Raw genomic sequence first — 15,491 nt, forward strand, 5'->3', positions numbered from 1 at the left:
TGGTAAGTTTCCATGATTTAATGAACATGAAAACTAGACAAAATACAAACAACAAACGTACTAACCGAAACAGTCCCGTGTGGCACAAACACAGACACAGGAAACAACCACCCACAAAATCCCAACACAAAACAAGCCACCTATATATGATTCTCAATCAGGGACAACGATTGACAGCTGCCTCTGATTGAGAACCATATTAGGCTGAACACAGAAACAGACAAACTAGACACACAACATAGAATGCCCACCCAGCTCACGTCCTGACCAACACTAAAACAAGCACAACACACAAGAACTATGGTCAGAACGTGACAGGTTCTGAGCGCTGTACTCAGATTATAGCATGGTATGCTTTTTCCGTAAAGTTTTTTTGAAATCTGACACAGCGGTTGCATTAAGGAGAAGTTTATCTAAAGTTCCATGTATAATACTTGTATCTTTTATCAATGTTTATTATGAGTATTTCTGTAAATTGATGTGGCTCTCTGCAAAATCACTGGATGTTTTGGAGGCAAAACATTACTGAACATAACGCGCCAATGTAAACTAAGATTTTTGGATATAAATATTAACTTTATCGAACAAAACATACATGTATTGTGTAACATGAAGTCCTATGAGTGTCATCTGATGAAGATCATCAAAGGTTAGTGATTAATTTTATCTCTATTTCTGCTTTTTGTGATTCCTCTCTTTGGCTGGAAAAATGGCTGTGTTTTTCTGTGACTAGGTACTGACCTCACATAATCTTTTGGTGTGCTTTCATCTTAAAGCCTTTTTGAAATCGTACACTGTGGCTGGATTTACAACAAGTGTATCTTTAAAATGGTGTAAAATACTTGTACGTTTGAGGAATTTTAATTATGAGATTTCTGTTGTTTGAATTTGGCGCCCTGCACTTTCACTGGCTGTTGTCAAGTCGATCCTGTTAATGGGATCTCAGCCATAAGAATTAAACTAGTTTATCCCCGTTGATATTGGTAGCCTATGAGCGTGACATACTCAATCACAAGGAATAACCTGGAAAATGTTAGCTTTGCTGTTAGTCATGGCAGGACAGAACACAGAAACAAACATATGTTGATGTCTGTGTGTTGATGTTCAAGGCTCAAAACAATCAATTACTCCTACTAACCTTGGGATACTTTTGAGACGGCAAAAGTACTGTCTTTCCACCCAAATGACAGCCCAAATTATCTATTGACAAATTCGCTAATCCCTGAAAACCGTTAGAATCACTGACGGACAGTTTCATTGGGTTCGGTTCAGCTATGAACGTGATTGATCACCAACAGTAATGATAAACGCTGAGAAATGATCGCTAACAAGAATTAACATACCTATTAATCACTTTGACAAAAGGGAGAGAGGGTGTCGAGGGGACCGCTGATTGTTGCTCGGACATAATGCAGATGATAAAATCAAGAAATGAAAACATGTATTGAAAATTACATACACATTATATCTTATGGGTATACATTTTGTAATAATTAATGAAGCATAACAGGATATAGTATATAACTTTAATGTTTGAAGAAACATAAATTATATTGATTTGTTTTCCCGGCAGATTTAGAGAATCAGTGGCTTTATGCGATTGCAAAATTGATCTTGCAGTTATAATTCTAGCCAGAAGATGGCGCCAAAGCATCTGAATTGTTGTTTGACTCGATGCGCGCTGGCGTAACATAAAACTCCTCCCCTGAAATTTTTGCGGGACTCTGAAGTAAATTCAAGGAACAACAACACAGAGGCGTATCGGCCGCACACAACTATTTTAAACGGCTTTCTTCTTGTTGTTTTCGGACTAAACTTGTTTTTACATTATCCTTACAAAATGTCACAACAAGCTGGTTACTCACCTAGTTTCAAAAGACCAGCTGAAATCCTGCGAATGCGGAGGAAGAGAACCCGCAGCGAGGGTGTCAGTTCTGGCGGCCGAGGCGCGATTTCCAGCCCGTGTGCGGGTGCCTCTATATGCGCTGTTCGACCATTATCCACAGGACCCCTGTTCGGCCAGGGTCGCTCTGGAGGGGGAGTGAAGCGGAGAAACCCATTTACTAGCATCGAGAACACCTTCATCAGCAGCCCAGCTAAGAAGAAGGTCTTTATTTACACTGATGACGACGCCGACTCTTCGGATTATGTGAAGCCGGGCGGCTCTGCAGGAGTGGAGGGAGAGAAGTCAACAACAAGAACGCTGCCATTTAGTGAACGACTTCTCCAGGCAGAAGAACTAAGCAAAGACGTGCCCAGCAAGGTATAATAGTGGCACACGTTAATACATTGTTTATCACGTTATTATTGTTGTTGTACAATCTAGCTTGCTACTGTACCTAACGCTAGCAGACTTGTATCATTTTCCAGCAAACAGTAGTTAGACAACTGCCACATGACAGAGGTAACGTTAGTTAGTTAATGTAGTGTTAGCCAGCTACTGTACAGTTGTCAAATTGCTTTATCTGTTAAAGCATCGCACCTCGTGGTGATTTCACACCGCTGTTTTTGTTCTGATCTTTCCCTCCTTTCTCTCTAACAACAGAAACCAACTTCTCTGTCTGAAGACGACTCACTGTTTGAAGATGAGGATTTGTTCCAGGAGGAGAGAACACCCATACTGAAGGTGAGTTCTATTCATTTCTCCATTCTCTTACTCCTTATGGACATGTCTCCAACTCCATTCTTGGAAAACGACAAAAAGCCTGCTACAATCATAGCTATCTACATTATAGACAGGCTGTGGAGTAGCTGGTGTGCAGTCTTTTATTCCATCCCATTCAACTATTCATGGCTACAGACTAACGTTAGGGGTTGTTTTGGTATTTTGTGAGTCAACATTGTATCTTGTGTGTGTGTCAGAGTCCCCAGGCTGGTGCAGTAACCTCCATAGTGCCCCCTGCGTGTGTGGAGTACCCTGCAGACTGGAGCCTGAAGACGCGTCTCCTTTTCACCTCCCTGCTCCCCTTCTCCTGGGCTGTACAGCCCAGAGCTACAGAGGAGGCCCAGGGTCTTACCCAGCACTGTAGAGGACAATACACTACTATACCACAGAGTATACAGGTACTGTTATACATGTTACACACAGACACACCAATGGCAACCCTCAAGGCAAAGGAGTACTGGTACCTGAGGAGCAACACAAATATATTGTACTCGGTCTGTCTCTCACACTCTGATACTCACTTCTCTGTGTTCCTCCAGGACCCTCGGACATCTGCTGAGCTACGATGTGGGTTCCAGCAGTGTCTGCAGTTCTGGCAGCACCCGTCCCTGTCCTGGCTCTCTCTGTTCCCCCGGATAGGAGCAGAGAGAAGCTTCACTGGCAAGAACGTCCCCTGGGCCCAGGACATGGCACTTCAACGGAGCCTCATGAGTGAATGGTGAGTGGGCATCAGAAGGGAGTGTGTGTGTCTGTATTATTTCAAAAGGTTTAAATGATCTTAAACTCAACTCCTCTCTCTCTCCCTTCTCTCCCTCCCTCCTCTCTCTCTCGCTCTCTCCCAGGTCAGTGAGCCTGTCCTCCCTGTACAGTCTATTGAAGGCCAGACTATGTCCATATTTCTATGTGTGTTCCTACCAGTTCACTGCTCTTTTCAGAGCCTCAGGACTGGCAGGGAACAGCAGCATCACTGCACTACTCACCCCAACCACTAGGGGGCTCAGGGAGGCTATGAAGGCTGAAGGTGAGCTACAGTATATCCTTCAAGTTTATTATGTCATATGCACAGGATACACACATGGTGTTTACAGTCCATCGAAACGCTGACCTGCAGGTTCCCTCTCGATAATGTGACAACAGTAAAAAGTAAACAATAAATCTAATAGAATAAACATTTAGCATTAGTATAAATACAGGAAGTCACTGAACAATATATCATGTAAAAGTGTGTTATTAAACATTTATATATGGTTATTCTAATCTTGATAGTAAAACATTTTCTGTCAAATACCTGTGGTTGTAGGTATTGAGTTCACACTCCCCCTGCTGGAAGAGAGGAGGAAGAGCAAGGAGCAGGGATCAACCTCACACAGCCAGGAGACAGATGGAGAGGAGGAGGAGACACTGTCTGAAGCCAGTGACAAGGAAGACGATGATGACGATGGTGGGTTTTCCTGGCTGACGGAGATGGGAGTGCAGGATAAGATTAAGAAACCAGACAACATCTCCATCAAACTGCACAAAGAGCGCAACTCGGTGTGTTTAGACCACAAACCAGAGTCTGTAGTCTGTGTGTCGGGAACGCACACCTTCACTCTCATCAACTTCCTCATCAACTGTAAGAGCCTGGTGGCAGGGGCTGGATCACAGGCAGGCCTGCCCCCCACCCTACTGGCCCCTACAGCCTTCAGAGGAGCTACGCTACACTCACTCAAGGTGAGACACACACTGCTGTAGACTGAAACCATCTGAGGAGCCTTACCTCCCACTTTTCAATTTATGAATGGAAATAACAAAAACTAGAAATGGAAAGTTTCAGAAGAAATGTTGCTGTGTGTAACAGAAATTATAAGCATGTTGCCTTGTGTCTAATTGTCAGGCGCGTAGTGTGAACGTGAAGACCCGGGTGCGTGCTGGGTACCAGGACGTGTGCAGTCTAGAGGTGACGGGACCCATAATGCCTCATTCTCTCCACGCCCTGACCCGCCTGCTTCGGCCTGCTCAGAGAGGAGGCTTCAGCACCGCACTCTACACACACGAACCCACCGCAGTCCTCAACACGCACACCACCACCAGGGAACAGGTCAGTCACACACACACAAACCCCCCCACCGTACCGAACACACACCACCACCAGGGAACAGGTCAGTCACACACACACAAACCCCCCCACCGTACCGAACACACACCACCACCAGGGAACAGGTCAGTCACACACACACACACAAACCCCCCACCGTACCGAACACACACCACCACCAGGGAACAGGTCAGTCACACACACACAAACCCCCCACCATACCAAACACACACCACCACCAGGGAACAGGTCAGTCACACACACACAAACCCCCCACCGTACCAAACACACACACACCGCCAGAATACAGGTGACACACACACAGCTCAACTGTTATCCAAGTCATGACACCACTGTAACGGACTGGTATAAAGCCTCATCATTTGATCTCCACAATACAAAGTTAAATCATAATAAAAAATCCTTTGTACTTGTTGGTAAATATCCTTCTCTTCCTCCCTGCCTCTCCCTCTCCCAGGCTGTAGAGCTGGATGGATGTGGTCTTCATCCCAGCACCATCCAGCAGCTCCGGGAGCCCTCTACCTTGGGGAAGTCTCCCCTCAGACAGCTCCACTTGAACAACTACTCCTACACATGGAAGACCTGAGAGCAAAGAGCAACTCACCCTGCCTCTATCAGACTGCCCAGAGAGCACTGCTAGGCTACGTCCCAAATTGCACCCTTTTCTCTTTATAGTGAAATGCTTTTGACCAGAGCCCAATAAAGTAGAGCACTATATTGGAAATAGGGTGCCATTTGGGACACAACCTAGATGCCTTAGGTGGACCGTACCATTCCTACACTGCCGTATACTTACTGTTCATATCTGTCTGAATAGCCTGTCCACAAACTCTGGGTATGCTGGCAATTGTAGTTTTAGTCCCCTGGACTACAACCCAATGACTGATGGGAAATGAAGTTCTTGTACATGTAAAATTCCTGGATTTGCCATAATGAGATGGATTTGGCTAAAACAGACTTGTTGATGATTTTAGACCCTGCCCTAAGATGTTTTTGTTTTGAACCATTTTTTTATTTCTGTTTTAAGAGCTTCTATTTCAACATAATTGTTTTATATTAATGACGTTATATCTCTGTACTGGTGACATTTTATTGGATTAAATTCATTTGTCACGTGATTTTTCTGCTTGACTTATTTTTTCCCCCTTGACTGTTATAAACTTAACATCGAAGTCTTAACCTTGAAAGGTTTTGATTTCCTTATTTTTCCCCCCCTGATTTGCTCTTGAGGAGAATAGTCAGTCAGTGTTGTGTCTTGGCAGCAGAACCACTGCACTGACTCTCCTCCAGCTTGAGTTTCATGTTCCGTTAACGGGAAGCCGACCTGGGCTGCATCCAGGAGAGCACAGCGTTCTGAAAGCTGCAGATAGAAATGGATTGTATAGAGCTGACATGATTCCCTTCTACGTGTCATGCATGTCTATTCTATACTGAACAAAAATATGAATGCAACTATTTCAAAGACTTTACTGAGTTACAGTTCATATACGGAAATCAGTCAGTTGAAATAAATTCATTAGGCCCTAATCTATGGATTTCACATGACTGGGAATATCTGGGTCTGTTGGTCACAGATACCTTAAAGGTAGGGGCGTGGATCAGAAAACCAGTCAGTATCTGTGACCACCATCTGCCTCATGAGGCGCGACACATCTTTGCATAGAGTTGATCAGGCTGTTGATTGTGCCCTGTGGAATGTTGTCCCATACCTCTTCAGAGGCTATGTGAAGTTGCTGCATGTTGGTGGGAACTGGAACACGCTGTCGTACACGTCGATCCAGAGCATCCCAAATATGCTCAAAGAGTGACATGTCTGGTTAGTCTGCAGGTCATGGAAGAACTGGGACCTTTTCAGCTTCCAGGAATTGTGTGCAGATGGACATGGGGCTATGCATTATCATGCTGAAACATGAGGTGATGGCGGCGGATGAATGGCACGACAATGGGCCTCAGGATCTTGCCACGGTATCTCTGTACATTCAAATTGCCATCGATAAAATGCAATTGTGTTTGTTGTTTCTGCCTGCACAGTGTTCACAACTTTGAAATCAGCAAACCGCTCTGGTGGAAATTACTGGAGTCAGCATGCCAATTGCATGCTCCCTCAAAACTTAAGACATCTGTGGCATTGTGTGGTGTGACAAAACTGCACATTTTAGAGTGGCCTTTTATTGTCCCCAGTACAAGGTGCACCTGTGTAATGATCATGAAGAAATTCTCACTAACAGGGATGTAAACAAACATGGAACATTTCAGTTTATGAAACATGGGACCAACACTTTACATGCTGCGTTTATATTTTTGTTCAGTGTACATAGTACGTTGCTATAAGAATGTTTTGCAAACGTTTGAGCCCACTGATCTGCATAGCTGCATCTTGATGAGTAAATAGGAACATAGCTATAGATGAACTACACTCATGTGAAATATGTGTAAAGTGAAATGATGCAAATTGGCTACCTTTACGCACCAGATGTCCAAATTAACAGGATTGATTGAGGGGATTTATAACCAAACACTGGACTGGATACTATCAATTTATGTTATAATAATCCAAAATTCAGTCTTGCCTTGTGTTCCTGTTAAAGTTATAGTTTTGTGGTTTTATATTCATTTCTTGTCTCAGTTTTCAGATCCACTTTACTAGTTTTTATTTAGTTTGTTTTCACAAAATATAGTTATAGTTTAAATATTTTTTTGTTTCAGTTTTAGTGTTAAGCTTACTGTATGCCTCCCAGTCTAAACAGTTTGTGTGCATATTTTATGTCAAGCCAGGGTACGCCTACACAAAACACAGCCCTCATTTTAAGTATTTCTAAAATCCCCTATGAGAGAAATGAATGGTGGAAAAACTATTAATTTCCCTGTTTGACCGCCAGGTTTTATGGGTATTATGATGTGAGTCCTGACAGAGACATCTGTTTCTTACGGTTAAAAAAAGAGGACATCCTCTTGCCAAAGGCTGAAGTCTAACCCGTGTGCAGACCCGTTTCTGGCGGTTCGTTGTTTATCTCGCCTTGATAACCAGTTATTCGGTAAGAGCACCCTTCACGGTGACTTGTTCTGTTACCAAAGTTAATAATGGAGACGATCAAGCAGACTTTTTCTTTTTATGCTCGTAAAATCAGCGACATCCACCGGACCCTGAACGGATTATCGTATCGATTTATTGATTGGCTATGAGTGGGATTTAGGCTACATTTCCAATATAGACAAGTTGTTGTTTTTCCCCCCAATATACACACTTTTTTACCAGACCTAATACCCTTGTAATAACTTAATTGTTTCTCTCCAGATGTATTCTATAACAACAACAAAAAACGTTATTTATTTGTAGTTTTTGTAATATTTTTTTTTAGAGGTGATCAAGGGATAGACATCTTGCAAGATGATTTTTTTAGGCTTCTTGGTGATTTTGACGTCAGTCCAAGCTGGTGAGTTTCTTGAGAACTAGGCTACTACTCTCTCAATCATGTAAAACTCATCAATAAGCATTCTCTATTTTCCAAAGGCTTGTGTCATTATTTGTTTAAAACTAGAGATCTATGCTATACCTCTGCTCTTTCTGTCATTATCATACAAAGGTCTTGGACACAGAAATGGATCTGTAGCATAATGTACATATAGATGTTCTGCCTGTCTGTCTTCCTTTCTGACTAATCATCTATTCATCCCTTTCTCCTTCTCTCTTTCCCTCAAACTTTTCCCATCCTTCATCCCTCTCTCACACACTGTGTTCTCCATCTGTCCATCCATCCCTCCAGTGTCTGTGCCTACCTTCTCCCCCGTGTATGAGCTGAAGGTGGGGTACGGAGACAATGTCACCCTCCCCTGTAACTTTTCCTCCTACCTGGGCCAGGAGGATGAGGGGGAGGTCCGCTGGGAGGCCATGGGGCAGGAGGTGGCCTCTATGGAGGTTGGGAACATCCTTGGTGAGGCCAGATGGGACGACGGGGCCAAGGGGGTGGAGGTCAAAACAACGCTGGGGTTCTCTTCCCGGGTGGAATTCCCCCCAGCAGAGAGGATGAGAGATGGAGACTTCTCTATGACCATCCAGGAGACAGTGCTGAGCGATGAGGAAATGTACGAGTGTATCTGGCTGGGCCGCAATACCATCTCTACGGTCTGGCTCAAGGTTCAGGGTAAGTCTGTTTTCAGGCTTTCCCATTCAGAGCCGCATTCTGTGGTTGGTGGAGTCGACCAGCGGCCATTTTGGGTGTACCATTTGGAAAGTTTGATTATCTTAATTTATGCTTATCACATCCTCTCTCATCCCTCACTCTTTTCTACTACTCTCCATCCCTTCTCTCTCTCAGAGCCCGACCCTCCACGCTCTATCACGCTGTTCAAGGGAAGCCCGGTCACTCTGCCCTGCTACGGTGTCATCCCCAAGACCCAGCCCACCAGCCAGATCTACATCCAATGGCTGAAGGACGATGTGGAGATCATGACCCTTAACCCTGGTCCAGACGACAAGGGACCTAAGGAAGAAGACCTCCGTCTCTCTCTCCCACCCAACAACCTGCTGGAGAACGGTGACCTGTCCTTGTTTATCTACAAGACGGAGCTCAAAGACCAGGGAGTCTATCGCTGCTTCTACAAGTCCAGGAGCTTCGAGGACCCTAAGAGTGGGATACCAGAGGGTGTCTCTCTGACCATCCTAGATCCACACGCTGACCTATCTAACTTAACAGGTAGGCCTACACACGCTGACCTATATAACTTAACAGGTAGGCCTACACACACTGACTTAACAGGTAGGCCTACACACGCTGACCTATATAACTTAACAGGTAGACCTACACACGCTGACCTAAAAGGTAGGCCTACACACACTGACCTACATAACTTAACAGGTAGGCCTACACACGCTGACCTATATAACTTAACAGGTAGGCCTACACACGCTGACCTATATAACTTAACAGGTAGATCTACACACACTGACCTATATAACTTAACAGGTAGGCCTACACACACTGACCTATATAACTTAACAGGTAGGCCTACACACACTGACCTATATAACTTAACAGGTAGGTCTACACACACTGACCTATATAACTTAACAAGTAGGCCTACACACACTGACCTATATAACTTAACAGGTAGGCCTACACACACTGACCTATATAACTTAACAGGTAGGCCTACACACACTGACCTATATAACTTAACAGGTAGGCCTACACACACTGACCTATATAACTTAACAAGTAGGCCTACACACACTGACCTATATAACTTAACAAGTAGGCCTACACACACTGACCTATATAACTTAACAGGTAGGTCTACACACACTGACCTATATAACTTAACAGGTAGGCCTACACACACTGACCTATATAACTTAACAGGTAGGCCTACACACGCTGACCTATATAACTTAACAGGTAGGTCTACACACACTGACCTATATAACTTAACAAGTAGGCCTACACACACTGTCCTATATAACTTAACAGGTAGGCCTACACACACTGACCAATATAACTTAACAAGTAGGCCTACACACACTGACCTATATAACTTAACAAGTAGGCCTACACACACTGACCGATATAACTTAACAAGTAGGCCTACACACACTGACCTACATAACTTAACAGGTAGGCCTACACACGCTGACCTATATAACTTAACAGGTAGGCCTACACACGCTGACCTATATAACTTAACAGGTAGGTCTACACACACTGACCTATATAACTTAACAGGTAGGTCTACACACACTGACCTATATAACTTAACAGGTAGGCCTACACACACTGACCTATATAACTTAACAAGTAGGCCTACACACACTGACCTATATAACTTAACAGGTAGGCCTACACACACTGACCTATATAACTTAACAGGTAGGCCTACACACACTGACCTATATAACTTAACAGGTAGGCCTACACACACTGACCTATATAACTTAACAGGTAGGCCTACACACACTGACCTATATAACTTAACAGGTAGGCCTACACACACTGACCTATATAACTTAACAAGTAGGTCTACACACACTGACCTATATAACTTAACAGGTAGGCCTACACACTGACCTATATAACTTAATAGGTAGGCCTACACACGCTGACCTATATAACTTAACAGGTAGGCCTACACACACTGACCTATATAACTTAACAGGTAGGTCTACACACACTGATCTATATAACTTAACAGGTAGGCCTACACACACTGACCTATATAACTTAACAGGTAGGTCTACACACACTGACCTATATAACTTAACAGGTAGGCCTACACACACTGACCTATATAACTTAACAGGTAGGCCTACACACACTGACCTATATAACTTAACAGGTAGGCCTACACACACTGACCTATATAACTTAACAGGTAGGCCTACACACACTGACCTATATAACTTAACAGGTAGGCCTACACACACTGACCTATATAACTTAACAGGTAGGCCTACACACACTGACCTATATAACTTAACAGGTAGGCCTACACACACTGACCTATATAACTTAACAGGTAGGCCTACACACACTGACCTATATAACTTAACAGGTAGGCCTACACACACTGACCTATATAACTTAACAAGTAGGCCTACACACACTGACCTATATAACTTAACAAGTAGGCCTACACACACTGACCTATATAACTTAACAGGTAGGCCTACACACTGACCTATATAACTTAACAGGTAGGCCTACACACACTGACCTATATAACTTAACAAGTAGGTCTACACACACTGACCTATATAACTTAACAGGTAGGCCTACACACTGACCTATATAACTTAATAGGTAGGCCTACACACGCTGACCTATATAACTTAACAGGTAGGCCTACACACACTGACCTATATAACTTAACAGGTAGGTCTACACACACTGACCTATATAACTTAACAGGTAGGCCTACACACACTGACCTATATAACTTAACAGGTAGGCCTACACACGCTGACCTATATAACTTAACAGGTAGGCCTACACACACTGACCTATATAACTTAACAGGTAGGCCTACACACACTGACCTATATAACTTAACAGGTAGGCCTACACACACTGACCTATATAACTTAACAGGTAGGCCTACACACGCTGACCTATATAACTTAACAGGTAGGTCTACACACGCTGATCTATATAACTTAACAGGTAGGCCTACACACACTGATCTATATAACTTAACAGGTAGGCCTACACACACTGACCTATATAACTTAACAGGTAGGTCTACACACACTGACCTATATAACTTAACAGGTAGGCCTACACACACTGACCTATATAACTTAACAGGTAGGCCTACACACACTGACCTATATAACTTAACAGGTAGACCTACACACACTGACCTATATAACTTAACAGGTAGGCCTACACACACTGACCTATATAACTTAACAGGTAGGCCTACACACACTGACCTATATAACTTAACAGGTAGGCCTACACACACTGACCTATATAACTTAACAGGTAGGCCTACACACACTGACCTATATAACTTAACAGGTAGGCCTACACACACTGACCTATATAACTTAACAGGTAGGCCTACACACACTGACCTATATAACTTAACAGGTAGGCCTACACACACTGACCTATATAACTTAACAGGTAGGCCTACACACACTGACCTATATAACTTAACAAGTAGGCCTACACACACTGACCTATATAACTTAACAAGTAGGCCTACACACACTGACCTATATAACTTAACAAGTAGGCCTACACACACTGACCTATATAACTTAACAAGTAGGTCTACACACACTGACCTATATAACTTAACAGGTAGGCCTACACACACTGACCTATATAACTTAACAGGTAGGCCTACACACACTGACCTATATAACTTAACAGGTAGGCCTACACACACTGACCTATATAACTTAACAGGTAGGCCTACACACACTGACCTATATAACTTAACAGGTAGGCCTACACACACTGACCTATATAACTTAACAGGTAGGCCTACACACACTGACCTATATAACTTAACAGGTAGGCCTACACACACTGACTGACATTGAGTTTGTTCTTTAATTTGTACTCCTTGTCTTTGAATGCGAGCGCTAGTAACATAGATGTTTCAGTGTTTTTCCCTTTTGTAACACAGGAACAGAGAATGTCACCAGTAGCTCAGACTTCAGTGGGACTAGTGGTGACAGTGAGAACCCAATAACATTCTTCACTTTGGTGACCCAAGATAAGGAGGATATGCAAGGTGCTGTACAGGTGTTGCAACATTTGAAAGCTATTTTCTCCCCAATGCTTATTATTACTTATTGTTTTCGTTATTGCTGGGACATACTGGTAACATTTCATTACATTATTAGTGACATCATCTGAGCCAATATTAGTGCAGACAGAGATGACCCCATCATCACCTGATGCAACCTTCGGTGAGTGTTATGTTCTAAATGTTTTGGAAGTACTGTAGATGAATGTTGGAAGATGTAGTCAATGTTGAATACTGTGCCCCCCTATTCTCCCTCTTCCTCTTCCTCTTCCCTGCCCAGAGGATCCAGAAGACGTGTGGGCAAAGACCCTTCCGCTGGTGCGTATCGGGATAATCACCGGGGTTCTGCTGGTTACAGCTCTGATCTTCTTCCCTCTGCTGGCTCTCAACAAGATCCAATCCTAGACCCACATTAGGAAGAGAGAGTAGATGCAAGGGTTAGGGCAAGGTCATTCAATTATGGTTCTGGAGGGCTGAAAAACACAGTTTTCATTCTCTTTTAATCAGACTGATACAGATCTGGGTCTATCAGGTGACTCTCGGCCAATCAATTACATCAAATGATAATTCATTCAGGACTAGTAACTTTTTAAAGTGTATACAGTGCATTCGTAAAGTATTCAGACCCCTTTGCTTTTTCCACATTTTGTTACGTTGCAGCCTTATTCTAAAATATATTACATTCTTTTTTTCTTTCATCAATCTACACAAAACCCCATTATGACAAATTGAAAACATGCATTTAGACATTTTTGCAAATGTATAAAAAAAACTGAAATAGCTTATTTACATAAGTATTCAGACCCTTCGCGATGAGACTCGAAATTGAGCTCGGGTGCATCCTGTTTCCATTGATCATCCTTAAGATGTTTCTACAACTTGATTGGAGTCCATCTGTGCTAAATTAAATTGATTGGACATGGTTTGGAAAGGCACACACCTGTCTATAAGGTCCCACAGTTGACAGTGCATGTCAGAGCAAAAACCAAGCCATGAGGTCAAAGGAATTGTGTGTAGAGCTCTGAAACCGGATTGTGTCGAGGCACATTTCTGGGGAAGGGTACCAACAAATGTCTGCAACATTGAAGGTCCCCAAGAACAGTGGCCTCCATCATTCTTAAACGGAAGACGTTTGGAACCACTAAGAATCTTCCTAGAGCTGGCCTCCCAGCCAAACTGAGCAATCGGGGGATGATGGCCTTGGTCAGGGAGGTGACCAAGAACCCGATGCTCACTCTGAGAGCTCCTGAGTTCCTCTGTGGAGATGGGAGAACCATCAGGAAGTACAACCATCTCTGCAGCATTCCACCAATCAGGCCTTTATGGTAGTGGCCAGACCAAACCACTCCTCAGTAAAAGGCACATAACAGCTCGCTTCGAGTTTGCCAAAGACACCTAAAGTACTCTCAGACCATGATACAAGATTCTCTGGTCTGATGAAACCAAGATTGAACTATTTGGCCTGAATGCCAAGTGTCACGTCCGGAGGAAACCTGGAACCATCCGTATGGTAAAGCATGGTGGTGGCAGCATCATGCTGTGGGGATGTTTTTCAGTGGCAGGGACTGGGAGACTAGTCAGGATCGAGGGAAAGATGAACGGTGCAAAGTACAGAGAGATCCTTGATGAAAACCTGCTCCAGAGCGCTCAAACTAGGGCCAAGGTTCACCTTCCAACAAGACAATGACCCTAAGTACACAGCCAAGACAACGCAGGCGTGGCTTCGGGACAAGTCTCTGAATGTCCTTCAGTGGCCCAGCCAGAGCCCGAACTAGAACCCGATCGAACATCTCTGTTGAGACCTGAAAATATCTGTGCAGCAACGCTCCCCATCCAACCTGACAGAGGATGAGAGGATCTGCAGAGAATGGGAGAAACTCCCCAAATACAGGTATGCCAAGCTTTTTCCTTTGTCATTATGGGGTATTGTGTGAAGATTGGTAAGGGGAAGAAAAACGAATTAATCAATTTTAGAACAAGGCTGTAACGTAACAAAATACAAATGCACTGTATATGTGAATAGTCTGAAAATGCTATATTATCTTAGCCACATTAGAGCTACAGCCTCTATGCATTTGTCCTCTGTGATGCTGGATCAACCACTCATCTGAGCTGCCAGTGAGAAGTCTGAGATCGTTTGATGATGTCTGCACTGCTATGTCCGCTGAATGCTTTGGAGGTTGTGTATTGGAATGTAGGATTGGACTCAAGGCCTCAGATGAACCCTTCTATGCTGTCCATATATAGTATTCCTATTAATATCGCTCCCTGCACCAGGAAATCTGTTTATTGCTACAAGTGCGGGAATGATGACGAGGGCGGGGAGACAGTCTTCAAATACTGAACTGCACCGCTTGAAAACACAGTATTGGATGTACAATAAACGTGTGTTGTGAGCGCATGGCAAATAAACATTGAAAAGACATGTTCTCGTCTGTATAAACAAAATGAGAAAATGTACTTTATGCACAC

At 43.4% G+C, this 15,491-nt stretch overlaps 2 protein-coding genes across 3 annotated transcripts; both read left to right on the plus strand.

Moving 5' to 3' along the window:
- The first annotated feature begins 1,708 nt into the window (after window positions 1-1,708).
- Window positions 1,709-5,881, plus strand: LOC139532446 (protein downstream neighbor of son homolog). The gene is made up of 8 exons (XM_071330032.1): window positions 1,709-2,263; window positions 2,546-2,626; window positions 2,863-3,063; window positions 3,205-3,383; window positions 3,508-3,686; window positions 3,966-4,378; window positions 4,542-4,745; window positions 5,221-5,881. The coding sequence occupies exons 1-8, from the start codon at window positions 1,841-1,843 to the stop codon at window positions 5,347-5,349; spliced, it is 1,809 nt and encodes a 602-aa protein (XP_071186133.1). The 5' UTR covers window positions 1,709-1,840; the 3' UTR covers window positions 5,350-5,881.
- Window positions 5,882-7,652: 1,771 nt separating this feature from the next.
- On the plus strand, window positions 7,653-15,444 carry LOC139532448 (uncharacterized). Of its 2 annotated transcripts, XM_071330036.1 has the most exons (7): window positions 7,653-7,798; window positions 8,125-8,197; window positions 8,528-8,905; window positions 9,080-9,457; window positions 12,897-13,004; window positions 13,117-13,182; window positions 13,300-15,444. In XM_071330036.1, the coding sequence occupies exons 2-7, from the start codon at window positions 8,152-8,154 to the stop codon at window positions 13,422-13,424; spliced, it is 1,101 nt and encodes a 366-aa protein (XP_071186137.1). In that variant the 5' UTR covers window positions 7,653-7,798; window positions 8,125-8,151; the 3' UTR covers window positions 13,425-15,444. The 2 variants fall into 2 exon arrangements, with proteins under 2 accessions (XP_071186137.1, XP_071186136.1); XM_071330035.1 differs by having other exon boundaries at window positions 7,668-8,197.
- The last annotated feature ends 47 nt before the right edge of the window (window positions 15,445-15,491 follow it).

This window comes from Salvelinus alpinus, chromosome 10, assembly GCF_045679555.1.
Source record: "Salvelinus alpinus chromosome 10, SLU_Salpinus.1, whole genome shotgun sequence".
In the NCBI taxonomy this organism is placed as follows: domain Eukaryota; kingdom Metazoa; phylum Chordata; class Actinopteri; order Salmoniformes; family Salmonidae; genus Salvelinus; species Salvelinus alpinus.